General features: G+C 44.3%; 2 protein-coding genes and 1 non-coding gene across 3 annotated transcripts; all 3 read left to right on the forward strand.

Moving 5' to 3' along the window:
- The first annotated feature begins 8,394 nt into the window (after nt 1-8,394).
- LOC4327271 (protein ABC transporter 1, mitochondrial) lies at nt 8,395-12,646 on the forward strand. Its single transcript, XM_015765934.3, has 8 exons — nt 8,395-8,995; nt 9,125-9,353; nt 9,482-9,634; nt 10,052-10,210; nt 10,628-10,787; nt 11,238-11,347; nt 11,735-11,851; nt 11,967-12,646. The coding sequence occupies exons 1-8, from the start codon at nt 8,457-8,459 to the stop codon at nt 12,354-12,356; spliced, it is 1,857 nt and encodes a 618-aa protein (XP_015621420.1). The 5' UTR covers nt 8,395-8,456; the 3' UTR covers nt 12,357-12,646.
- Nucleotides 12,647-12,989: 343 nt separating this feature from the next.
- TRNAH-GUG (transfer RNA histidin (anticodon GUG)) lies at nt 12,990-13,061 on the forward strand. Its single transcript has one exon. It is a non-coding gene; the product is annotated as a tRNA-His (tRNA).
- Nucleotides 13,062-19,068: 6,007 nt separating this feature from the next.
- Nucleotides 19,069-24,797, forward strand: LOC4327273 (pectin acetylesterase 3). The gene is made up of 9 exons (XM_015779903.3): nt 19,069-19,944; nt 22,837-23,049; nt 23,140-23,213; nt 23,292-23,503; nt 23,595-23,709; nt 23,853-23,930; nt 24,090-24,195; nt 24,332-24,474; nt 24,635-24,797. The coding sequence occupies exons 1-9, from the start codon at nt 19,731-19,733 to the stop codon at nt 24,734-24,736; spliced, it is 1,257 nt and encodes a 418-aa protein (XP_015635389.1). The 5' UTR covers nt 19,069-19,730; the 3' UTR covers nt 24,737-24,797.
- Nucleotides 24,798-25,204: the final 407 nt, after the last annotated feature.

Consider the following 25,204-nt stretch of genomic DNA (forward strand, 5'->3'; position numbering starts at 1 on the left):
CTCCAGGAGCTAACACGCCGGCTCCGGCTAGGGACGAGTGCTTGGAGGCTCTCATCCTGACGGAATGGGGCGAGGCGTGCGTCAGACCGCCTGTCGCCACCTAACCCACGATCTGATCGGTCTGTGACTGGTCACAGACCGGATAAACGAGTGCGCTGCACTGCGTTACATGCGGCGTGACGCGCTCGTCCAAACCGCAATAAATGTGGTTAGGTGAGCCCCGCTATGCTCACCTACCCCATACACGCGGCGCAAAACCCACAAGGGGTCGGGGCGCCTCGGCCCTCGGGGCCGAGACGGGAGCGGTCCGACCCCTCGGGGAGACAAAGAGAAGGGCGGCCGTATCACCCTCGGGCCCGACCCCCCCCCCCCGAGGGGGTTAGGCCACGTGGGTGATAGTGTCTGCCTCAAGTCTCTAAGTCATGATACTCCCGGTCCCATGTCACCGACAGTAGCCCCCGGCGTTATGCCAGGGCGATCGCCCTCCTCGAGGGAAGCGGTCGGGCGTGACGCCACTTCCTAAGGCCTGGTGACAGGTGGGGCCGGTCTAAAAATCGGGACAAGCCAGTTCGTTTTTCCTGGAGATATGGTGATGGCGCTTTGGTCGGCGAGCGTAATTAACGCGCGCACGAGATGTTCCATCTCGACTGCCACAGCCGCATGTCCACCTCATGCACCGCAAACGGGCGAATGGGATTAGTGGAAGCGTGGGCGCGAGAAACGAGGGGGCAAGATAGTGGGCGCGAGAAACGAGGAGCCGGGCACAGCGTTGGCAAGGGTATAAAGTCGCCGAGGAAGAGATTTGCTTCCTTCCTCTCGCCATTATTCCCCTTGTCTTCGCCGCTTGCGCCCTAACTCCTTGTTTCCTGTGCCCTACCTTCGCCACACGCGCTCGCTCTTAAACATCTCTTCCTCCGGCGTCATGGCACGGGGCTCCGCTTTGCTTGATGGTAGCGTGTTGCCGCCTTCCCGCATCGTGAGCGAGAGGCAGGCCGGGCTGCCGCGCCGCTTCATACCGGAATCTGCCACCGGCCGGGAGATAGTTACGAGGGACGCCCGGCGCCATGCTACCCGGGGCGGTCCGTCTTCTTCCTCCCTTTTGCAATGGCAGGGCTGGTTCCGCCATTTTCTTCTTTCTTCATGGATGTTCTGGAGTTTTACGATCTCCAGATGGCGCACCTCACCCCCAACGCGGTAATGACATTGGCCATCTTCGCGCACCTGTGCGAGATGTTCATCGGGGTGCGCCCATCCCTTCGGCTGTTCCGGTGGTTCTTCACCGTACAGTCGGTGTCGCCGCCGTCGGTGGTTGGTGGCTGCTACTTCCAGCGGAGCTCGAGAGGACGATTAAGTCATCCTCGAGGGACCTCGCCCGAGGAGCGGTGGAGCTCGTACTGGCGAGTTACCAAGCCAGGGATCGAGGATGGACGGCGCTGGACGAGTTCCCTCCCGGGACCGAGGATGGCGCGCGCGCGCAGGTCCGGGACGCCGCCGACCATATCGTCCACAGCTTCGAGGGTTCAGCCCCTCGGCTCGCGTTCGCCCTCAACTCCGACGAGGAGGACGATAACGGCGGAGTGGGCAACAGTGGCGACGAGGCTGGCGACCCGGGTGCATCGGAGTGAGCCCCCAGGCCCCCGCCAATCTTTAAATAGTTTCTTCTTTTCTTCTTCCGAGGAAGGGCCACTGCGGGAAGGCCACACCTATCGCCCTCTGACCCCGAGGCTAACCCTGTGCCGACTCGACCCGGGAGAGAGCAGGGAGAAGAGGCCCCCGAGCCGAACGGTGGCCTAAGGCCCCTGACGACCGGAGTTGGCCCTTTGCCCGCTTGTCCGACGACGCCAGGAGCCCCCGACCCCCAGGACGGCACCAAGGCCACTGTGGGAAGGCCGCCCCTGTCGTCCTCCGACCCCGAGGTCGTCGGCACAGAAGATGAGTGCACCCCGCGAGGCCGCTTGGACAAAGAGCGCCCCAGGGATGTGGCCCCTAGCGAAGAGGATCGGCCCCACCGAAAGGTGCAGCGGCCCGTCTACTTTGTTAGTGAGGCCTTCCGGGACGCCAAGACCCGATACCCTCAGGCCCAGAAGATGCTTTACGCTATTCTGATGGCTTCGAGGAAACTGCGCCATTATTTTCAGGCGCATCGGGTCACGGTGGTTACGTCTTATCCCCTCGGCCAAATCTTGCATAATCGAGAGGGTACTGGACGGGTGGTGAAATGGGCAATCGAACTTTCTGAGTTTGATTTGCACTTTGAACCACGCCACGCTATCAAGAGCCAGGCCCTCGCCGATTTTGTGGCAGAGTGGACCCCAGCTCCCGAGCCCGTCTCAGTCCCCGAGGCCAGCTCGGGCCCCTCGCAGCTGCCTCACACCGCCCACTGGGTGATGCAGTTCGACGGCTCCCTGTCTCTTCAGGGCGCCGGAGCGGGGGTCACGTTGACCTCGCCGAGCGGAGACGTCCTCAGATATTTGGTTCGCCTTGACTTTCGGGTGACCAATAATATGGCAGAGTACGAGGGACTCCTTGCGGGACTCAGGGTGGCAGCTGGACTGGGGATCCGCCGCCTCCTGGTGTTAGGCGGCTCCCAGCTGGTCGTTAACCAGGTCTGTAAGGAGTACCGGTGCTCTGACCCGCAGATGGACGCTTACGTGCGCCAAGTACGACGTATGGAGCGCCATTTTGACGGGATAGAGCTTCGGCACGTGCCCAGACGGGATAACATGGTTGCCGACGAACTCTCACGGCTCGCTTCCTCGCGAGCCCAGACCCCACCGGGCGCCTTTGAAGAAAGGCTTGCCCAGCCGTCGGCGCGACCCGACCCCTTAGGGGAGAGGGACGCACCTGACAGGCCCCCGATGCCCGTCGGAGTCCAGGCCTCGGGACCCGAGGGGAGCGCTCCCAGCTCCCTTAGATTGATTGCTTGGATCGCTGAGATCCAAGCATACCTCACAGATAAGACTCTACCCGAGGACCGCGAAGGGAGTGAACGCGTCCAGCGCATCTCCAAACGCTACGTGCTGGTAGAAGGGACCCTCTATCGGCGCGCGGCTAACGGAATCCTCCTGAAGTGCATTCCTCGGGAACAAGGCGTCGAGCTTCTTGCCGATATCCATGAAGGCGAATGCGGAGCCCACTCCGCCTCGCGCACCTTGGTTGGCAAAGCCTTTCGACAAGGTTTCTATTGGCCGACAGCTCTCAATGATGCGGTCGACCTGGTCTGGCGATGCAGAGCGTGTCAATTCCACGCCAAGCAAATCCATCAGCCGGCCCAGGCCCTGCAGATCATACCACTTTCGTGGCCATTTGCTGTCTGGGGGCTCGATATCCTGGGACCGTTTAGGCGGGCCCCGGGCGGGTTTGAGTATCTATATGTCGCGATCGACAAGTTCACTAAGTGGCCCGAGGCTTATCCGGTCGTCAAGATCGATAAGCACTCCGCACTTAAATTCATTAAGGGCATCACAGCCCGGTTTGGAGTGCCTAACCGTATTATTACGGATAACGGCACCCAATTCACTAGTGAACTTTTCGGCGATTACTGCGAAGACATGGGCATCAAGCTCTGCTTCGCCTCACCTGCCCACCCCAGAAGCAACGGCCAAGTAGAGCGCGCCAATGCGGAAATCCTCAGAGGCCTTAAAACCAAGACCTTCAACATCCTCAAGAAGCACGGCGATTCGTGGATCGAGGAGTTGCCAGCGGTGCTCTGGGCGAACCGAACCACGCCAAGCCGAGCAACCAGGGAAACGCCTTTCTTCCTCGTCTACGGCGCGGAAGCGGTTCTCCCATCCGAGCTCACCCTGAGGTCCCCTCGGGCCACCATGTACTGCGAGGCTGATCAAGATCAGCTTCGCAGAGATGACCTCGACTACTTGGAAGAGCGAAGGCGGCGCGCGGCCCTCCGAGCTGCGCGCTACCAGCAGAGCCTGCGGCGCTACCATCAGCGCCACGTCTGGGCCCGATCACTCTGCGTCGACGACCTCGTCCTACGCCGCGTCCAAACGCGTGCTGGATTGAGCAAGCTCTCACCAATGTGGGAGGGTCCGTATCGAGTGATCGGCGTCCCCCGGCCGGGCTCCGTTCGGCTGGCCACGGGCGACGGCACAGAGCTGCCTAACCCGTGGAATATCGAACACCTTCGTCGCTTCTACCCCTAAAGGGGGATCGGGTGTCAGGTTTCGGGCTCGGGCCAACCCCGCACCCCCCTCGGGCGTGCAGGGTTGGCCGGGGGCTACCACATATGCATATTCTTATTTCTCTTATATCTGTATTTCAATAAAAGCATTTTCGATTTCCTAAAGGCTATATCTGTGCTGTTGTTTCCTTTTGAAGGATCTTGACTTGAAATAGGTCATTGATTGAGAAGTGAAGGTACGTGAGAAAATTAAATGACGGAGGATTGTAATTGGTTGATAAGAGAATGTTGGTGAATAAGTTGTTACATTTTGGAACAAACATTGAGACCTAGAAGTAGTTATATTTTGGGACGGAGGGAGCAGTGTATGGTTAGGTGTAGGAAAATGGTAGGGAGTAGAGTTAATAGGGAGAAATACAAATGAGAGGTGATTCATTGGATACATATGGAAAGATAATTAGTACTTCCTCCATCCCAAAATATAAAAATCTAGGACTGAATAGGATATTTTCTAGTACTGCGAATCTGTATAGGCTCGTCCCAACCAGTCAAAGGTTCTAGGACATTTTGTGACGGAGAGAGTAATATTTTGAGACAGGTGATCTAGGACATTAGGCTCGAGCCCCAATTGGCCAATTGCTCCAACCATGCATGCATCTTCCCCTGTGCATGGGGTCCAGCACTCCACCCCTGTACTGCCAGACATAGACAAGCACTTATTTGAATCTAGGAAAAAAAAACCCATTGACATATAGGAGTACACTCTCAAATTTTATCAGATGATGCCCACATAATACTACACATTTTGCTTTCTTTGCCACCTTTATATTATTCAAATAAATTATATAAATATTATTTATTTTGTTCTGACTTTATTAAAGATACTTACGTTGGGCATGTTATATACTTTTATGTGCTTTGACTAAACCATTAAATAAAACAAATAATCAAACGCACATCTATAGCTCTTTTATATATTAAAAAATAAAGAGGGTTTATTTTGCCATTGTTCTCTCATCACTTCTACACATATTCCTTATCACCTCATTACCTCATCTATAAAGATTTTAGTTTTCGGTGAGGTATGGCCACTGCGTCTCTCCTCTAGCACGCAGTCACGGTACTTGCTGAGAGGCAAGTACCGTTCATGTGCTTTTATGTTCATGTGCTTGCTGGCCGTTTGATGAACCTATGCGTGTTTCTAGCCGTCCAACATATGGATAGAGATCGCTTCTGGTCGTGCATAGATATTCACGGTTCCACTGTTTAGGTTCCAGTAGTCAGCCGTCAGATCTCTTCCCTATTTATCGTATCCATCCACCTACCCCTCCAAAGCACATCTTAATTCTTGACAAGGAATTTTGTTGGCACATCTTTAATTCTTGATAAGAATACTTTTTGGGTCATCCAGTCTGTTTGGTGCACAGGTGGCATGAGAACCTCATTTTTTTCTCTCATGCTTATACTTATAAGCCAAAATTTAAATTTTAAAAAGTTATTTTAGAGTTTATTTTACAATATTTATTTTTAAATCGCTAAGAACACATATATAAACGTTTTAGCCACAAATTATTTTTTTGTTGCTAATAAATCAGATGGATAAGCATACACATAAATAAAACAATGGGCTCTATGTCCTGAAAGTTTGTAGAAAGGTCCTTTTGAACAAAACAGCGGCGAATTGAGAAATGATTTATACATGAAAATTCATTTAGTTTATTTTAAAACGGATGGTTGATTAATTCATTACCATTCTGACGCAACATACCTCATGTTCGAAATATAATACCAAAAAATATGACCATGATGATTTGGAGCATTTGAAATCTTATGGGCAAAGTGACACGCCATGTGGATAATATCATATAAAAAGTCGTTTATAAGTAGAAAGGCTATTATACTTTTAAATATATTTTTTCAATATAAATTTGTGCATTTTAAGCGTATGTATTTTCCGCGGCAAAGCGCAGAGGTGTCGTCTAGTTTTGATTGTTTGTGTTTACCAGCTATAAACAAGGTCCCAGGTAACGCCATCTCAATGGATGCTCACTTTTGATGAGGTACGCGCATATGCAGTCTCATCACTAACCATCAATCTCGTTTCACTGCTTTTACTAATTTCACAATTGTCCTCTATGCTGTCCAGCACAAATAAAGGTCTGGCCTGTTCGTATCTATTTGCTGAGGATTCGCGGGCTGTATCACCAAGCCATGGCAATTCACAACAGTGCTTTCTGCCTTGCTGGGCGGATCCAGGAGTAACTAATAGGAGGGGTTAAACAAATTATACAAAACTAAAGTCTCATCTTCTAATCGATGTACAGTACGGTAAGTGGAGACTTCATGGAGGCTCTAACGGTTGCAACACCGGTAATGGAGGCTCAAGACCCCATAGCCCCTATGATAGATCCGCCATTGAGTTGCACTACTACGTAAAAGATTTTTCAAAACGAGCAAAATTGTCTTTTCAAACAGACAAAACAACCACTTGACACTAGATATATATAGAAATACCAACTATCATGAATGGGCACCGTAGCCGAATGCAAAACTTTATTTTCCTAGGTAGGCATGTTAAGCTGTCAGCTTGCAAAAGAATTTTGGCCAAAAAAATAAAAAAATAAAACAAAACCCTAGCTAGGTCTGCTTCACCTCGCCGCTGCTACACAAAAGCTGTCACGGCTGTCCGAAGCCCGTTGCCACCCGAAGCCTGCCGCCATCCGTAGCCAGTGGATCTGCTCGTCTCGGGGCTGATTCCATTGGATCCGAACATTGTGAGGCTGTCAGCGGCGGCGGTGGTGGTGGAGGAGCAGAGGGAGAGGATGTCGTGAGGCCACCGGAGATGGATGAGCCGAGGGAGCCTCCGCCGGATAACCAGCTGTCATGAGTCGCTGGTGAGGGAGGAGAACAAGTCAAGGGAGCTAGCGACGGATCCAACCGTCGCAAGGCCATCGGCTTTCGGATCCAACTGTCACGAAGTCATCAACGGCGGAGGAGGAGCCGAGGGAGCATACGCGACAAGCCTGTTGGTGAAGGTGGAGGAGAAACCGAGGGTTCCCCTATTGGATCCGACCGTCATGAGACCACCGGTGCCGGCCGTCCTGAGGCTGCTAGTGGTGGAGGAGGAGCCATACATGTCTTAGGTTATTATTAGGCCATTCATAATGCACCTATATGGCATTCAGCCAATCGTAGATTCCCCGCCAACTCAGCTTGTAGCGTGACCAAACGAAGTTCGGGTAGCCCAGTTTGGGCACGCGTTTTTCGTCAGAAAAGAAGCCGTTTTCTGACGTGCGAAGCAGGGGAGGATGGAGCAGGCGCACTGTGAGGTTGTGGCCTCGGGCTCGTGGCCCAGTGGTGACGCCTCCACCCCTACCTGGCATCGGAAAAGCTCATCGAACTGCCTCCGTCGATCTGCGTCGGAAAGGGACGTTGCGCCGTCGCCGGAAGGGAGAGGCCGCCACGGGAGCCGGAAAGGAGAGGGGAGAGGCCACCGCGGGCACCGGAGGAGAGAGGGGAGCGACCGTCGCGGGAGCCGGAGGGGAGAGAGGAGCCATCGCCGAGCTTCTTCGATCCTCCACCGAGCTGGGTCTGGCCGCTTGGAGAGTAGAAGGGGGCGGCTGCCCCGGAGGAGCTCGCCGTTGATTCGGAGCCATTCCGCCGTCCGATGCCGTCGCCCCTTGGGACGCCCTGCCGCCCAGTGCAGTCGCCCCTCAGGACGCCCCGCCGCTCAGCACCGTCGGTGCTCGTGGCGGCCCCCCGCTTGGCACCGTTGCTGCCCGACACCGCCGCTCCGCTCGGTCTCGGTTTCTTCGCTGATGTGAAACGATGAGATTGATAAGTGAGAGGAAGGAGAGAGAGGAAGGCAGATGAAAAGTGAGGGGAGGACACCGGTGGGACCTATAATAAAGTAAGATGCACTGTGGAGCAAGTGGCTACTATAGTTCTTCTTAGGTGTGTTTGGATCTAGGTGGTATGTGAGGCACAGTAAATTTATGTGACGCGCCTTATTATTAGCTTGTTAATTTGTCAGTACCTCGGTGCATTTCGCTTCTAAACTCTTCTTTTGACACTGAGCCGACGTGGCAACCTAAAAAGAAAACATACTACTCCTACGTGGCCGTGTCCACGGCCATGTATTGAAACGAGCTACCGAGAAAAGTGAAAGCGGGTCACCCGTGGCCTTGGGCCCACCAAAAACGGCCCAAACACCGAGCAAAGCCCGTCTGTCCCGTGGCCGGCCTCCTCCCTCCTCCGTCCGCGCTCGCTCGTTCGCTTCTTGGTCCGCAAGCCCTCCACGCCGCCTCCTCTCCTAGCGATGGCGTCAAGGGATCTCCGGCGGCTGCTCGACGGCGCGGCCCTCGTCGCCCGCGAGGCCGCCAGGCGCGCCTCGGCCCCCGACGTCCTCAGGTCCGCGCTCCTCGCCGCCACCGACCTCGCCGGGCTCACCAGGGGCACCCCGCGCACCCCGAGGCCCACCCCTCCCCTTGGACCCCACCCCACCGCCGCCGCCGCCGGCGGCGAGGCTCGTGCCTCCGTCGTGTACTTCTCCCACGACGATGCCGGTCCCGTCTCTCCGCCGCGGCGGCCGCCGCAGGATCCCCCGCTGGAGCAGCGGCCGCCTGCGCGTGAATCCCCCCACCCGGCCCAGGCGAAGGAGATCACCGAAGCCGGCGTAGCCGCGGCCGTGGGCGCAGCTGAGCCTGAACCTGTGGCGGTGGCCAGACCACCCGATGGCGAAGCTGCTGGCCGCTCACCTGCACCCTCGCCATCGCCCTCGCCGGTGGTGCGGGTGGAGAAGAGGCGGCGGCCGCGGGAGCGGAGGGTTCCCTCCACCCCATTCACCAGAGCCCTCGGGTCAGTATGCCACACCATGCATCGATTTGAACAGGGAGAAATGCGCATTCGTTTGTTTGTGAAATTACGAATCGAACAGTGCGTGAATCGTGTTGTTTTTTTTGCAAAATTTGTGCTGGCAAAATTAAGGTTCGCAGGTCTGGGTGCTGGCCTCGCATGGGGAACGCTACAGGAATCAGCTCGGCGGGTGGTGTATGGGAGACCAGCGGACGCAGATGGCAAGCGTTCTGCTATGTCCCCGTTCTTATCAGATCAGAATGCTGAGCGTATCGCCCTGGCGCTGTGCCGGATGCGGGGTGCAGCGCTCAAGGTGGGACAGATGCTGAGCATCCAGGACGAATCCCTTGTGCCTCCACCGGTAGTATCTCCAATCTGATGCTGCAAGATTTGACTTCAGTTTTCTGTCTGTCATCGAATCTGGTGATCAACCATTTCACATTCTGTGGTTATGAACCATTCATGTTGATGTTGGCTGTGATAATGTAGGTCTTGGCAGCTCTTGATATTGTTCGCCAAGGTGCTGATGTTATGCCGAGGAAGCAGCTCAATTCAGTTCTTGATGCTGAGCTAGGTCAGGACTGGTCCTCCAAGTTAACGAGTTTTGACTATGAGCCACTAGCTGCTGCAAGTATTGGACAGGTTTGTTTAGCAGAGTCATCTTTCTATTATTTTGATGAAACTATACCAAATTGACCTTACCACTTAACTAAGGAAGAGGGGCAAATCCAAGATTTCATTGTGTTGGATACTTGGTTGATGCAGAAAATTTTAAATTTGATTGGTAATGATTATTTGAGAAGTTAGAAAACAAATATAGATAATTTTGATAACTTTACTATAGTACATCTTCAAGGTTTCATATCTTGACTATGACCTATTTGCTATTTAATTTTTGATGGGCAAAAATACAAACTGTTCTAAGATAGGAATGTTATCTATTGAAAGGAGCTTTCTTTTCATCCTGAATATATTGTTGGTAACCTCATGCTCTAATATAGCTCCACCAAAGCCAATGAGAAACTGTTTGCTTATCTGTTTCTTTTTCCTTTTAATCAGGTCCACCGGGCGGTCTTAAAGGATGGTTCAGATGTTGTCATGAAAATACAATACCCTGGGGTCGCAGATAGTATAGAAAGTGATATTGAGAATGTCAGGCTACTTCTGTCTTACACCAATCTCATCCCTAAAGGTCTTTTCCTTGATAGAGCCATGAAGGTAAATTTTCTTTGGGCTGCAGCTTGAAAAACAGTTTTATCTTCTCTTTGCACTTGACAGGTGACACATTGTACATCTATGAGTTGCGGGTATTGCTTCTTATTAACACTGTCTGTCGAAATTTAGTTTAACTGTTTGTTTTTGCAAGTAGTTGAGATAATAGTGTGCTACTGCTACTCTGTTCATGCCTATACTTTATGTGAAAATAAATTGAGTCCATCGTTATTTAATACTCAGTTTAAATGGCATTTTACCACAATCTGTGTCCATGATACGGCAGAATCTTAGAACTTGTATTTATTCACTCATTGGTTTTATGTACATGTCATATGTTTCTTAAGGCCTAAATGCACCTGCACCATCATAGTGCTTTTGTGATAAACAGAATGTAGAAAATTCATTTTTATTATTATACAGGTGGCAAAGCTTGAGCTGGCAAGGGAATGTGATTATGTGTTAGAAGCAACTAACCAAAAACGGTACAAAGAGTTGCTATCTGATAGTGAAGGCTATTATGTCCCTAAGGTCATTGATGAGTTGTCTAGCAAAAAAGTGTTAATGTCAGAGTTTGTTCCAGGTATTTTCAGTTGATCATGGAGTGGCTTAATGGATTTTCTTTATAATTTTTCATTATAGTGTTGTAAGTTCATCATGCCCCGTAAAAGAAGTTCATCGTGCATAGTGACAGTTTTTTGAGGCATTTCGTTTTGAAAAAAAATCAACATGGATTTATAAAATGTGGACACATGGAATGTCCAAATTGGGACAACGATAGGGCATTTCACTTTTCATATGCTCCACACTTAGTCCAATGGAGCGAAAGTTAAACAGTATAGCATAGCGTAGTAAGGAACTAAGAGGCGCAATAAACATGAACTGAATTCTGATATGTTTACCTTCATGATCTCACAATCATATCAAATATGTTTAGATACTTTTCTTTTTTGCGAGGAGCTAATTAATTTTTATGGACATAAGAATAATGGCTTATTTCTCTTGATAGCCTCATTTGTTTGGTTCTATACAGGATTTCCAATTGACAAGGTGGCTATGTTAGACCAGGAAACCCGTAACTATGTTGGCTGTAAATTGCTTGAGCTTACAATAAAGGAGTTGTTTGTCTTCCGATTTATGCAGGCATGTTTCTTCTATACTTTCTGCAAAATTCCTAAATAATGGGTTGAACTCTGCATCCATGTTAATTTATCATAATCTAATCATTTTGGGTATACATGACTACTGCTACGTAAACTGCTACTTTAGTGTTGGGCAATACAAACAGATATTTATTGAGCCATTCAACTGTCAGTTTTATATCAATGATCAATATTTTGTATGGCTGTCATTTAATTTTTCGAACAGTATGTATCAATGTATGTTTCTGATTTGCTACTCATTGTGAACTTGTGATGACAAATTTCCTTCGATTTAATTCAAGGCTTCAATAATAAATCTGGAATTTAGTAATGCGTTATAGATACCAGGAAATTTGTTAGTACTCTGCAGTAACTTCTCTTTCTGCAGACTGATCCAAATTGGAGCAACTTCCTTTTCGATGAACCTACAAGGAAGTTCAATCTGATTGACTTTGGCGCAGCTCGTGATTTTCCAAAACGTTTTGTGGACGACTACCTTCGTATGGTAAGCAATCAAATTGTTTATTATTAATAATCACCTCCTTTAGAAACATTTAGAGTTTTCTGTTTAATGTTTTGAAGATGGTTGTCTGAGTCTGATTTGTGATATTATCGAGCAGGTAGTTGCCTGTGCGAACAAGGATAGAGCTGGTGTCTTAGAAATGTCCCGCAGACTAGGATTTCTCACAGGTGAGGAACCGGAAGTCATGCTGGATGCTCATGTCCAAGCTGCCTTCATTGTTGGTGTGCCATTCGCAAAACCAGGTGGTCACGATTTCCGTGCAAACAACATCACACATAGTGTTTCCAACCTCGGAGCTACCATGTTGAAGCACAGGCTGACGCCACCACCCGACGAAGTTTACAGCCTCCACAGAAAGTTGTCAGGTGCATTCCTAGCCTGCATCAAGATAGGGGCAGTTGTACCCTGTAGGGAGATGCTGTTCAAGGTTTATGAGCAATACAATTTCAGCGATGATCGTCCGGAAGTATTGTCCAGCACCGGATAGAAATATGAAAGGCCAACCTTTTGCCCACTTCCCTTTTGGGGAACTTTAAATAGTTACAGGTCGGTTGCAGCTCATTTTTTCGAGAGCCACACAATCGGCTGCTCCATTTGTTGTTAGGCTGAAAGAATGCTCTGACAAATTGTATTATTGATAGCTTGAAAAGTGAGGATATTCTGTTTAGGGATGAGCTCTACAAAAACTGTATAATGCTCTTATACTTAAGATGATGAAAGTTACTCTGCATATTTTTGAGCACAAGAAAATAAATGCATCAGAATGATGTTTCTGTATAATGCTCGTATATCTGTCTCTGGGGTTTATACTTCAGATGATGAAAGTTCCTCAACATATTTTTCAGTCCAAGAGATAAAGGCATCGAAATGATGTTTCTGTTGAATTTTCTAAGGAAAGTCTTTAGCAAGTATCCTCTACGTGGTTTAAGCCAACACCAGTAAAGTTAGGTTGAACATTGTCGATTAGCGATATTTAAGAAGAAATGGATCTCTCGTTGAGTAAAGTATCTCCTCGTAACAAGTTAGGTTTAAGAAGAAATGGATCTCCCGTTAATTACAGTAAAGTATCACCTTAGAACACATGTTAATTACAGTAAAGTATCTTCTTAAAACACAAGTTGTGGCTGTAGTTTAGTGGTGAGAATTCCACGTTGTGGCCGTGGAGACCTGGGCTCGAATCCCAGCAGCCACATTATTCTTTTTTGTTTTTACCTCTAATAAAAACACACTTATAATCATTTTTTGTTTTTACCTCTAATAAAAACACACTTATAATCATTTTTTTGTTTTACGTTTTATCTCTAATAAAAACACGCTTATATTTGTATTAAAATCATTTTTTTTACCTCTAATTCTTTTTTGTTTTTACCTCTAATAAAAACACACTTATAATCATTTTTTGTTTTTACCTCTAATAAAAACACACTTATAATCATTTTTTTGTTTTACGTTTTATCTCTAATAAAAACACGCTTATATTTGTATTAAAATCATTTTTTTTACCTCTAATAAAAACACTAGTTATATTATTTGTATTCAAATCATTTTTTTTTACCTCTAATAAAAACCCACTTATATTTGTGTTCAAATCAATTTTTTGTTTTACCTCTAATAAAAACATCATTTTTTTGTTTTACCTCTAATAAAAACACTACTTATATTATTTGTATTCAAATTTTTTTTTGTTTTACCTATAATAAAAACACTAATAAAAACACACTTATATTTGTTTTCAAATCATTTTTTTTGTTTTACCTCTAATAAAAACACTACTTATATTTGTAATCAAATCTTACCAGTGCAAACCCTCTTAATTCTTTTAATCTTACCCGTGCAAAGTCTTTTATTAAATTTGTGCAAACCAAATTTCTTTATTAAATCTGTGCAAACCAAATTTCTTTTATCGTACTTATATTTGTAATCAAATCTTACCAGTGCAAACCCTCTTAATCCTCTTAATCTTACCCGTATCTCTATCACTCACCTCTGTAAACACTTATTTTTTACCTCTAATAAAAACACTACTTATATTTGTAATCAAATCTTACCGGTGCAAACCTTCTTAATCTTACCTGTGCAATGTCTTTTATTAAATCTGTGCAAACCAAATTTCTATTATCCTGTAAACACTTATTTTTATCAAATCTTACGTGCGCAAACCAAAAGCCTTATCAATGCAAACATTTGTGCATTTCTTTTACCATATTTCTATCATGTGAAATTCTTTTGTCCAAAATATAATATGGATGCATATGACATGTTCCATTTTATTAAATGATATCAATGGTGTATAATTTCATAAATTGGATATAGCAATAAATTAAAATAAATTGAATTGGTGGTACATAAAAGAATTTCAGAAGTGTACAATTTAGTATAGGCAAATTTTGCTACAGGACATCGCAATTATGTGGTTTTAGCTTAGGGACACCATGAAAGTGAAGTTTTGGGGGAAGATATCATATTTGCCGATGACACCGCGCCGTTTAAAGGATACTTGTTGTGCTGATGTGGCGGACGGGAGTCTGTTTTTTGACGCAGTTGGACGTAAATACCCCTTGCCACGTCAGAAAAAAAAAAGGTCTCCCGTCAGGCCACTCCCCACCGCTGCCAGCTACCTCTTTCCCCTCTCCCCCGCCGCGCCAAGCCGTCGCCATGCTCGGTCGCTGCCACCGCGCGCGGCTACATCTCCTGCGCGAGCACCACCCGCGCGCCACTGCCACTTCGCCACCACGATTGTCAGCACCTCCGGCCTCCATCTCCGCCCGGACGAATTGCCACTGCGACCGCCGCCGTCTTCGTCTTGCTGCGAGCGCCCGCGCGCCACTGCCACCACCACGCTGCGAGCGCCGCCCCGCGCGTGGCCAAGCTGGCCCGCCCGGGCGCCGCCTCCGCGACCACCTAACGCCTCCACTCCCGCCTCCTCTGCCCGGCGCTGCCCCGGCACCTCCTCGCTGCTCCGGCCTTTTCTCCCCATCCACCCGATGCCTGCCGGCGGAAGTGGAGCTGCTGTCTCGGGCGGTAGCCGAGTGGTGGAGCGAAGACGATGGCTGCATCTGGCTCGCGCTGCCGCCGTTGCCTGCCATTTCTCTTGCTTCCACCATCGAGGTAACCGCACGCACAAAAGTGATCGATCTAGTACAAACAATGATGAGTGATGTACAATAATCTGTGAGTTAATTAATTAACCAAGCTTAGCTTGATTGATGCAGGAAATCAAAGAGAGAGGTCGGGATGCTGAGCCTAATGTGCAATTAACACCAGTAGCAGCTCGCACTGGTACAAGCTCGCCTACGCCGAGGCCAAAGGGCGCGTCCGCCGCGGCCACCGCGTTTGGCAGATCGGCTTCGGCTTAGGCTTCAGGTGCAACATCACCGTCTGGCGTGCACTCCGCGACGTGCCACCCGTGTACGCCTTCGTCACGGCGGCGTGGCCCATGGCCTTGCTCGGCGGCTCGTTCGCCGCCGGCGTCGCCCGACGCTATCGCCGTCCGCCACGCTGCCTCCCCATCCACCCGATGCCGCCGGGCCGCCTTCAGGCCGCCACCGTCGCCTCGGCCCGCGTCGTTGCGGCCGGTTGCTGGCCGCGCCGTCGCGCACCTGCCGCATCCCGCTCGGGAGCGCACGCGCGTGAGGAGAAAGGGAAACGAGAGGGAGAGAGATGAGGAGGAGAGATCGAGAGGAGAAGAAATCGAGAGAGAAGAAAAAGAAGAGGAGGGGGACACTGTCAAGTGGTCCCACATAACCTTATTATCTCTTGCGCAGGGGTATTTACGTCCGACGCGCGTCAAAAAAGGCCTCCCGTGCGCCATGTCAGCATGGCAGATGGCGTGGTATCCATCGGCAAATATCCACGATTATGGGATGTCTTCCCCCAAAACTTCACTTTCGTGGTGTCCCTGAGCTAAAAACCACACAATTGCGATGTCCTGTAGCAAAATTTGCCTTTAGTATATTATCTTGTAAATACTCAGTTTAGTTCATGAACGTCTCTAATAATATGTGCTGATAAATTCATAAGGTATGGCTAATCTTACCCAAATTGATGCTGATTAGAACATGACCTAGGCTTATGAGAGGGCACGAAAACATGCTATATTTCAAAATGACGATGTACTTGGTTTCTACTTGATTGTTGCTATCGGATTTTTATTTATCTTTCTATGTATATAATCATCATTCCTTACTATACTTTTTATCAAAAGGTTTTACGTCTACGTGACATCTTACTTGAGTGTGTAGCAATCTTAATCAACACTTAAAATCAGAAAGATTACCCATGTTGTGTTTTTTTTTATCTTGATTCACACACAAAGATTTGTGCACTAAAATAAGCTTTTTACAACTTCAAACATTAAATTGTACCCATCAAACAAATTTTATCTTGGTCCACACACATCGATAAATTCGTGCACTAAAATGAGCTTTTTACAAGTTCAAGGTTTAGATTTACTTAATAAATAAATTCATGTATCAATACAATTTACTTAATAGCAAAATTTCTTCTATCTAAAATAAAGGAATGTACCTTTTCTCAATCGATAAAATAAATCCAAATCCTAATAGCAGATGAATAATTATAATTTTTTTGTGTGCACAAGATTGGAATAACTTTAAAATAATTGACACATTATTTTATTTATCCTAGAATGAGGTAGAATCTTTTTTTTATTTATGGTTAAAGAAGAAAACTGATCTTGAATTTTAAGTATTTAGTTTCATTGCTAAGATATGGAGATTTTCTTCTTGTTTTCATATTTCATTTTGAGATAAGCTTACCTTTATTTATAGTTCGAAAAAAAAACTTACATATGTGCAAGCCTTGTGCTTTTTTTTCTTATTTTTATATTTACTGTAAAAAAATGTCCGTTCGTTGCAACGGGTGAATGCTATTTTAATTTTATTATTCTTATATGGTTTAGCTAGGATGGAATTCACTGTGGGAATTTGCTTATAGTGTTTTTAAAATAATTAGCTGTAATTAGGAGTTCAACTTTCATCTCAAGTTAGCATGCAAGTTTTTCTAAAGAAATTTCTTATACGACTTCTTTTGTATTTTCCGAAAGCAAACGAACTTAAATCTGACTCATACACGGATCTATATTTCCAAAGAATGAACTTAAAAACCAATCTAAATACAGATGACATACCAAAATATCGGTAAAAACATCTTCAATTTTTATAATAGTAGAGATACGGTTTAATTAGTTAAGGTGAAATTTACTGTAGGAATTTGCTTGGATATATATATATATATATATATATATATATATATATATATATATATATATATATATATATATATATATATATATATATATATATATATATATATATATATATATATATATATATATATATATATACATACACGTCTTTAATCTATTATATTATTAAAGGAATAGAAAAAGGAGCCTCCACGTTCGCTCTCATGGCCTAGAAATTCTCACATTAATCGGAGAAAAAGAAAAAGCAGAGTCCATATAGAAATACAATTTAGAAAAAATCGGAATTAAAAATAAGGAATATTAGAAGAGGAGACTAGAGTCCATATAAAAATACAATTAGGAAATAGTTGAAATTCGGAATTAAAAAATAAGGAATATTAGAAGAGGAGACCAGAGTCCATATAGAAATACAATTAGGAAATAACTGAAATTCGGAATTAAAAAATAAGGAATATTAGAAGAGGAGACTAGAGTCCATATAGAAATACAATTATGAAATAACTGAAATTCGGAATTAAAAATAAGGAATATTAGAAGTAGAGTATAGAGTCCATCTAGAAATACAATTAGGAAATAACATAAATTCGGAATTAAAAATAAGGAATATTAGAAGTAGAGTATAGAGCCCATATAGAAATACAATTAAGAAAAAAAAAGAAATTTGGAATTAAAAAATAAGGAATATTAGAACCAGAGTATAGAGTCCATATAGGAATTTTAAACTAACTAAAATTTGGAATAAACATAATAAAATTAAAAGTAAAGTTTAGAGTCCGTATAAAAATACAGTTTACAAATAATTAAATTCAAAATTAAGAAAAACATGGAAAGAAGAGTTTAAGGTCAATATAAGAATACAATTTAGAAGTAATTGAAATTCAAAACTAAAAATTAAAGAATATTGAAAGATGAGTTTAGAGTCCACATAGAAATACAATTAGAAATAATAAAAACTCAGAAATAAAAATAAATAATATTGGAAGAAGAGCATAGAGTCTATATAGAAATACAATTTACAGAAAATTCAGAATTTAAAAAATATATTAAAAGACGAGTCTAAAATCCATATAGGAATATATATAATTTACAAATAACTAAAATTTGATATTAAAAATAATTAATAACTAACACGTATATAAAATATAATATGAAAATACAAAAATAAAAATAAATAATATTAGAAGAAGAGCATAGAGTCTATATATAATTATAATTTACAGAAAATTCGGAATTAAAAAAAAGAAATATTAAAAGACGAGTCTAGAGTCCATATAGGAATATATATAATTTACAAATAACTAAAATTTGATATTAAAAATAATTAATAACTAACACGTATATAAAATATAATATGAATATTACACATTAGTTGTTTTGTAAAGTTGTTGCAAAATTTAAAATTATGTTGTCATTTTAATATATTTGAATAATATAATGAGAAAACATATCTGCTATTATATGAGAGAAAATATAATGATGCTAGCCGCACAATCTTCGCGGGCCACCATGCTAGTTTTTATAATAGTTGAGATTTTCGGAAAAAATAACTTACCTATGTTTTTTTTCTTATTTCTTGTCTTCTTTTTTTTTGAAAACTTTTTGTACGTCTCATTTCTAGCTGTCGGCCTAAAATGGCTGACCGCACAACGACACTGTCCTTTCGTTTGGCATTAACACAACGATCTGGTAATTAAGACGAACATACCTGTATATTATCAGTATATGTACGCAGGCTCCAGCCGGTGAAACGTCGGAATCGCGATCGGCGCCCACGCGCATGCATATACGACGTTCGAGTTCCTTGTTCCTTGTAAACACACGATGTACGTTCTTGTTCCTTCCACCTGTCTGCTATTTGTTGGTGAGAATTTTAAAAATAGTTTTATAACTTTTGTCTTTTAATTTATTTACTAGATTAATTCTACAACTATATAGAAATCTTAAAATACAGGTGAGAATTTAGATTGTTTAGGAAACTGTAGAGATTATAAAATAAGCTGTAGCTACTAAAAACTTATGCCTACACAGTACACACAGTGCGTTTCCATTTTGTTCTTTCTTCCAACACTTTGGGAGAGAGCTATACCACGTTGCTCTCTCTTGCTTTGCTTGATTTGCGTATCATAATCTTTTTATAATTCGTGCTGTTTAAAATTTTAATTAGGAGGTGAATTAAAAGCCGTCCTCGTACGTACATAAATTAGCTGGCGAATCTGGCCAGTCTTTAATTCTGCCATATATGTGCATGTGTGTGTACATGTATGGAAGGATAGTATTCTCTCCTTAATTTCTTGAATTGCTATCCGATCCTGAGCAATATATGTCCCTAGCTAGCTAGCTGGGCGTCCGCCATAATTTGCTGCCAATAATAATTAGCCCCATATATCCTTGTAGCTAGGTGAATCATCCCCTTGATATGCCTTGTTAAATATGTAGCTCCGATTTAAGCTCTCTTGCCCATTTTTTTTTCAGAGTTTATAGTTTCATTTTGATTCTTCCGCTCTCTGCTAGCTTCCACACACCAAGTTCATCAGCCAATTTCTTCCTGACGAGAAGGCCGTGTAAGAATTTTAGTGAAGTGAGTGTCTTTTTTGTTTTTCGATTGGTCGATCGAGTGCTGGTACAAGCTAGAGGATGGCGATGATGGAGAGGATTGGGGTCACCAAGCTTCATCATCATCTTCTTCTTCTTGTTCTTCTTCTCGTCGTCGCCGCCGCCGGCGGCGGCAGCGTACAGGCGGCGGAGGAGGATGAGATGAGCGGCCGGAGGAGGAGAAGCAGGCGGCGGCGTGCGGCGGACGTGATGGTGCCCATCACCATCCTCAACTCCGCCGTCGACAAGGGAGCCGGTATGTAATTAATGTACTAAGATTTACAGTAATTGGATGCGTTCTTCTGGGTACGTAGAATATACCTGCCATTCAGTTAATTTGCTAGTATCAATTTCTGGCGAAAGTAGACAATTTTTTTAGTTTTTACCATTTTTGGTCGAATTTTGAACAATTATCTATCATTCGTTCCTAGGATTAAATGTGAGTGTGTTCTAAACAGGGAATATTTGCATCAGAATAGTCTGAAATACTACAAAATTACCATGTTCCTAATAAGAGTTTAGGTTATAAGACCATGCGGGGGGATGGAAGCAGATTCAATTTTTTCAAGCTCGACCAGAGCCAAAGCCATAACTACCAACTACCATGACAGTAGTGTACTACCATACGCCTGCTTATTTATTTATTTTTTGCAGTGGAAGATATTACATTTCTAGTTCCCACATAACCAAATATTCAAAATAAAGCTAAACATAATAGTAGCATAGTAATAAGGATGGGACAAACCTCCAACCTCACGCCTACCAAAACGCTAAAGAGCACAAAATCAAATACTCCCTCCAGGTTAAAGTTAATTATTATTTTAAACAGTACTAATGTTGAACTTTTAAAACTTTGATTATAAATAACTTTTAAAACATGTACTTTAATTTCGAAACATGGAACAATATGTACAAATTAATCTAAACTACAGTACTTCAATATAGAATCATATATTTGCTGATAATTCTACTTCTACATATATTTTTTCAAGGAATTCTATATATATTATAGTATAAACCAATGGTGAAAATTGTGTGTTCTTGTTTAAAATGACAATTATATTCGACTTAAAAGGAGTAATAGTTTAATGCTAGCATAACCTTCTATTAGTGTGCCAGCTCAAGGACAATAATTCTATGTTCTTTTAAGCTTTTTCACTGGGTAAAAATATACATGGAAATGAATACAACTATTGGTGACGGTAAAAAAAAAAGGAACTAGACATTCCAAGGAGCATATATAAAGTTTGGGTTTATCGCTTTATGTAGGTAGTATGTACTACACTATCGACAGTCCCAAATTTAAGTATCGGTTATGTCAGATTTACAGATAAAAGTTAACTTGTTTTTGGGATGGAGGAGATATACTTCTTCGATGGAATATGCAAACTTATTTGCTTCTTGATGGATAGGGCACCGTGCACAAGTGGCTAAGCGTGCCGTTCGTTCCCACACCATGCGTGCATATGTGTACCACTAGCTAGCAAAGCAAAGCAAGCTAAGCTAGATGCCATGCATGCATGATGCATGTATATGTCCTTATAGCTTATCCCATCTATCCTTCTTGTCATTCTCGGTTCCTTTCACGCTTCTTTTTGCATGGAGGATAGAGGCCACACCGACAGAATGCATCATTACCAATATTCACGCTTCTTTACTTGTTCATCCATTATATATATTCTTTCTTTTTCTCTTCTCAAGGTGTCTACCTTATATGTGCGCACCATCGGATGATCAGTTGTAGTATATTCTTCTTAATTAATTCCATTCTATATTCAAACAATTTTCTACATCTAATATATATAATCCATATCATTCATCACTCCTACACCAAATCCAGGGTTTTCAATTTCATTTTGGAAGTTTCTACCAGGGCCGCCAAAATTTCTGAATGTAAGGAATTTCGGAAAATTCAGAACAAAATTATTTGGAATTTAAACATATTTTGACCGAATTTGAATATAGTTGAGTCAGGGGAGAGGGTTTCTGAAATTTCAAACCGTGACCGAATCCATATATGGTAAAAGAAATCATATAAGATATGATATAACCATTATCAATATGTGAAATTAGAAACATTGCTTATGAATAGTCTTTTAGAAATAACTAAATTATATATAGTGTCACCTATCCTTCCGCGAAAATAACTTTGTAAATCCAAACCCCCAAAATGTAGTTGTTATATCAAATTAACCTGAGTTAGTATCTTTGTAGAGTGACATATGACAAATTCACCATCCAACGACCTGGGAGGCTGCCAAGGCTTGTCAACAAACAGGCGTGCCTCCACCCCTTTGTCCTTAATCGCTGCGCATTCCATCACACGTATGCTCATTTAGATGGGTTTCAAAAACCATTAAAAATAATTTTTACAAAACAAAGTAGAAATATTCGTGCGTATAAACATTATATGTATAAACATTATACGTACACATTAACTATGTGCATGAATATTTAATACAACAAATTATGTATAAAAAGTTTGAATCCAAATCCTCAAATTCGAAATGAGCATAAAAAATTTCAGTGTACAATCTTTTTTGTTGTATAAATTTTCAATGTATAAACTTTGTGCGTATAAAATGAAAATTATACGTGTCAACAAAAGACAACCCGACCCGATTGCGCGTGGCCGATTGCTAATGAGCCTTTTCGTTGTTAGCGAACGCACAGTTAATGGAATTTGAATATTATTATTTTAGGGATTAACAACTAAATTCTTCTAATATATTGATATGCAATTATTTTACGTGTTCGAAAAAAAACTAATTTCTCTACTACTCCCTCTATTTTAAGTTATAAGATGTTTTGACTTTGGTCAAAGTCAAACTGTATCAAGTTTGACCAAGTTTATAAAAAAAATAGTAATATTTTTTAACCAAGATAAATTTATTATAAAAATATATTTAATTATAATTTAATAAAACTAATTTAGTAATATAAATATTAATATATTTGTCTATGAACTTAATCAAATTTAAAGCAGTTTAACTTTGACCAAAATCAAAACATCTTATAACATGAAACGGAGGAGGGAGTAGCAAATACTCAACATAGCCACTGGAATGATAGAAGCCATGATCTGTGTTACTGTTAATTTTCAACAACAACTCATGAATTTTCCTCTCATGCATGCTCGGTATTGCAGTGTGCATGGACGGGACGCCGCCGGCGTACCACCTGGACCCGGGCTCCGGCGGCGGCAACCGGAGCTGGGTGGTCAACCTGGAGGGCGGCGGGTGGTGCAACAACGCCCGCACGTGCCGCTTCCGCACCGCCAGCCGCCACGGCTCCTCCGACCACATGGAGCGCCGCATCGCCTTCACCGGCATCATGAGCTCCGCCGCCGCCGACAACCCCGGTCCGTCCATCTCCTCTCCTCCGCCGCCGTCTCGAACTCTCGATCAATCAGTGTATGCATATGCTAACCAAACCAAATGGCAACGTACAGATTTCCACAGCTGGAACCGCGTCAAGATCCGCTACTGCGACAGCGGGTCCTTCGCCGGCGACGCCTTCAACGAGGTGATCAATCAAACCCATCCAGCTAGCAGCTGATCCGATCATTCCTGATTAGCTAAGAATCAATGGACTTGTGTATAGGGATTGAAGCTGCAATTCCGGGGGCAGCGCATCTGGGGGGCGGTGATCCAGCACCTGCTCGACGTCGGCATGGCCTCCGCCGAGCATGTGCTGCTCACCGGCTGCTCCGCCGGCGGCCTCGCCGCGATCCTCCACTGCGACCAGCTCCGCGCCCTCCTCCCCGCCGCCGCCACCGTCAAGTGCCTCTCCGACGGCGGCCTCTTCCTCGACGCGTACGTACTTGTGTTCTGTCCACTGACGCGATTATTTTTCTCCAAGCTAGCTAAGCCCATTATTCAATTCTTATCGCTTCGCGCGTTGCAGCGTGGACGTCGCCGGCGGCAGGAGCCTGAGGTCATACTACGGCGACGTCGTCGGCCTGCAGGCGGTGGCGCCCAACCTTCCCGAGACCTGCACCGACCATCTCGACGCCACCTCGGTGCGTATACTGCACACTGTATTCATGCATATGCAATTAATTATGTGTTCATGCTGATCAATTCAGAGATGACTAATTAGATTTAGATCGATGCAAGAAGAGCATTACATAATTATGATGCGACTGTGTGTGTGAATGTGCAGTGCTTCTTCCCTCAGAACATAATCGACGGCATAAAGACACCCATCTTCCTGCTGAATGCGGCGTACGACGTCTGGCAGGTATGCACAAGTCTTTGCTGCTGATTCCCCATGGTTGATATTGCAAATTAAATTAGTAAAATCTCGTTCTAGCAAATGCATATGCTCAGATCTAATCTATTGAGAAATGAAGAACATATAACCGAATGCAAATATGTGACCGGACGATTCGTTCATCAGATCGAGCAGAGCCTGGCCCCTAACGCAGCTGACACCAGCGGCACCTGGCGAGTCTGCAAGTTCAACCGCGCAGCCTGCAACGCGTCTCAGCTGCAGTTCCTGCAAGGTAACAACGGCCATATCCCTTGTCTGAGTTGTCTCGTTGATCATATACTACGTCAATAATTAGTTTGTCAGACAGTAAGGTGATCGAAGCCCTGAATTTCAGAACCCAATAATCCCTGCATTTTTATGTAATGCAGGTTTCAGAGATCAGATGGTGGCAGCGGTGAGAGTCTTCTCCGAGTCGAGGAGCAACGGGCTGTTCATCAACTCGTGCTTCGCTCACTGCCAGTCCGAGCTGACGGCCACCTGGAATGGTGGCTCTCCTGCTCTCCAGAACAAGGTACTTTCCACCTTGCTTAATTAGTGTGTGTCCATGTAATTGTTCAGAGCTACAAGAGAAAACTGCAGACGTTTTCAGTACTTGCAGACGAAGAACCTGAATGGGATTATGCATAAAAAAATACTTACTTTTCAGTTTCATGCTGTTCTTGGATGTGCAGGGAATTGCAAAGTCTGTTGGTGACTGGTACTTTGGTCGAGCTGAGGTGAAGGCCATCGATTGCCCCTACCCCTGTGACAAAACATGCCACAACATCATATGACATCATGTACTGACGTTTACTCGTCTCGACCGAATGGAGTGACACACATTTTTGCCTCGAAGTCCTCTCAAGTTCTTCACTCTAGCTAGTAGCTATATACATGTAGAACTATCGAGTTCAGAGCCAAAACATACAAAACAGAGAACCTCACACAAACAGATACAAAGGAAGCAAAACAAAGTTAACAAAAGCAAATAGGAAGGGGGAGAGGGGCAGGGCACATTAATATCGGGAAGCAGTGTGGTGGAGTCATGGGTGTATAATTTCACCTATTAAGAATAAATTACAGTATTCACAAACATAGTATGGGATTAGAAAGGAGAGCTAATACGTTAGCTCCATCTCTTTAAGCATGTGTTAGGGCATTCGTGGAAGTGTGTCTGATGTCGCGTGTACAGTGGTCTGCGGTGTAATCGCCAAAAACAAAAAAAAGGTAGTATGTTTGACATAGATCTCTTAGACATCAAA

This window comes from Oryza sativa, chromosome 1 (assembly GCF_034140825.1).
Source record: "Oryza sativa Japonica Group chromosome 1, ASM3414082v1".
Lineage (NCBI taxonomy): Eukaryota > Viridiplantae > Streptophyta > Magnoliopsida > Poales > Poaceae > Oryza > Oryza sativa.

Bases quoted from the DNA above. Each gene is read 5' to 3' on its own strand.
- LOC4327271 (XM_015765934.3), top strand. From the start codon at position 8,457: ATGGCGTCAAGGGATCTCCGGCGGCTGCTCGACGGCGCGGCCCTCGTC. The intron at 10,788-11,237 runs GTATTTTCAGTT...GGTTCTATACAG, and splicing joins AATGTCAGAGTTTGTTCCAG to GATTTCCAATTGACAAGGTG. The intron at 11,852-11,966 runs GTAAGCAATCAA...ATTATCGAGCAG, and splicing joins TGGACGACTACCTTCGTATG to GTAGTTGCCTGTGCGAACAA.
- LOC4327273 (XM_015779903.3), top strand. From the start codon at position 19,731: ATGGCGATGATGGAGAGGATTGGGGTCACCAAGCTTCATCATCATCTT. The intron at 19,945-22,836 runs GTATGTAATTAA...TCGGTATTGCAG, and splicing joins CGCCGTCGACAAGGGAGCCG to TGTGCATGGACGGGACGCCG. The intron at 24,475-24,634 runs GTACTTTCCACC...TTGGATGTGCAG, and splicing joins CTCCTGCTCTCCAGAACAAG to GGAATTGCAAAGTCTGTTGG.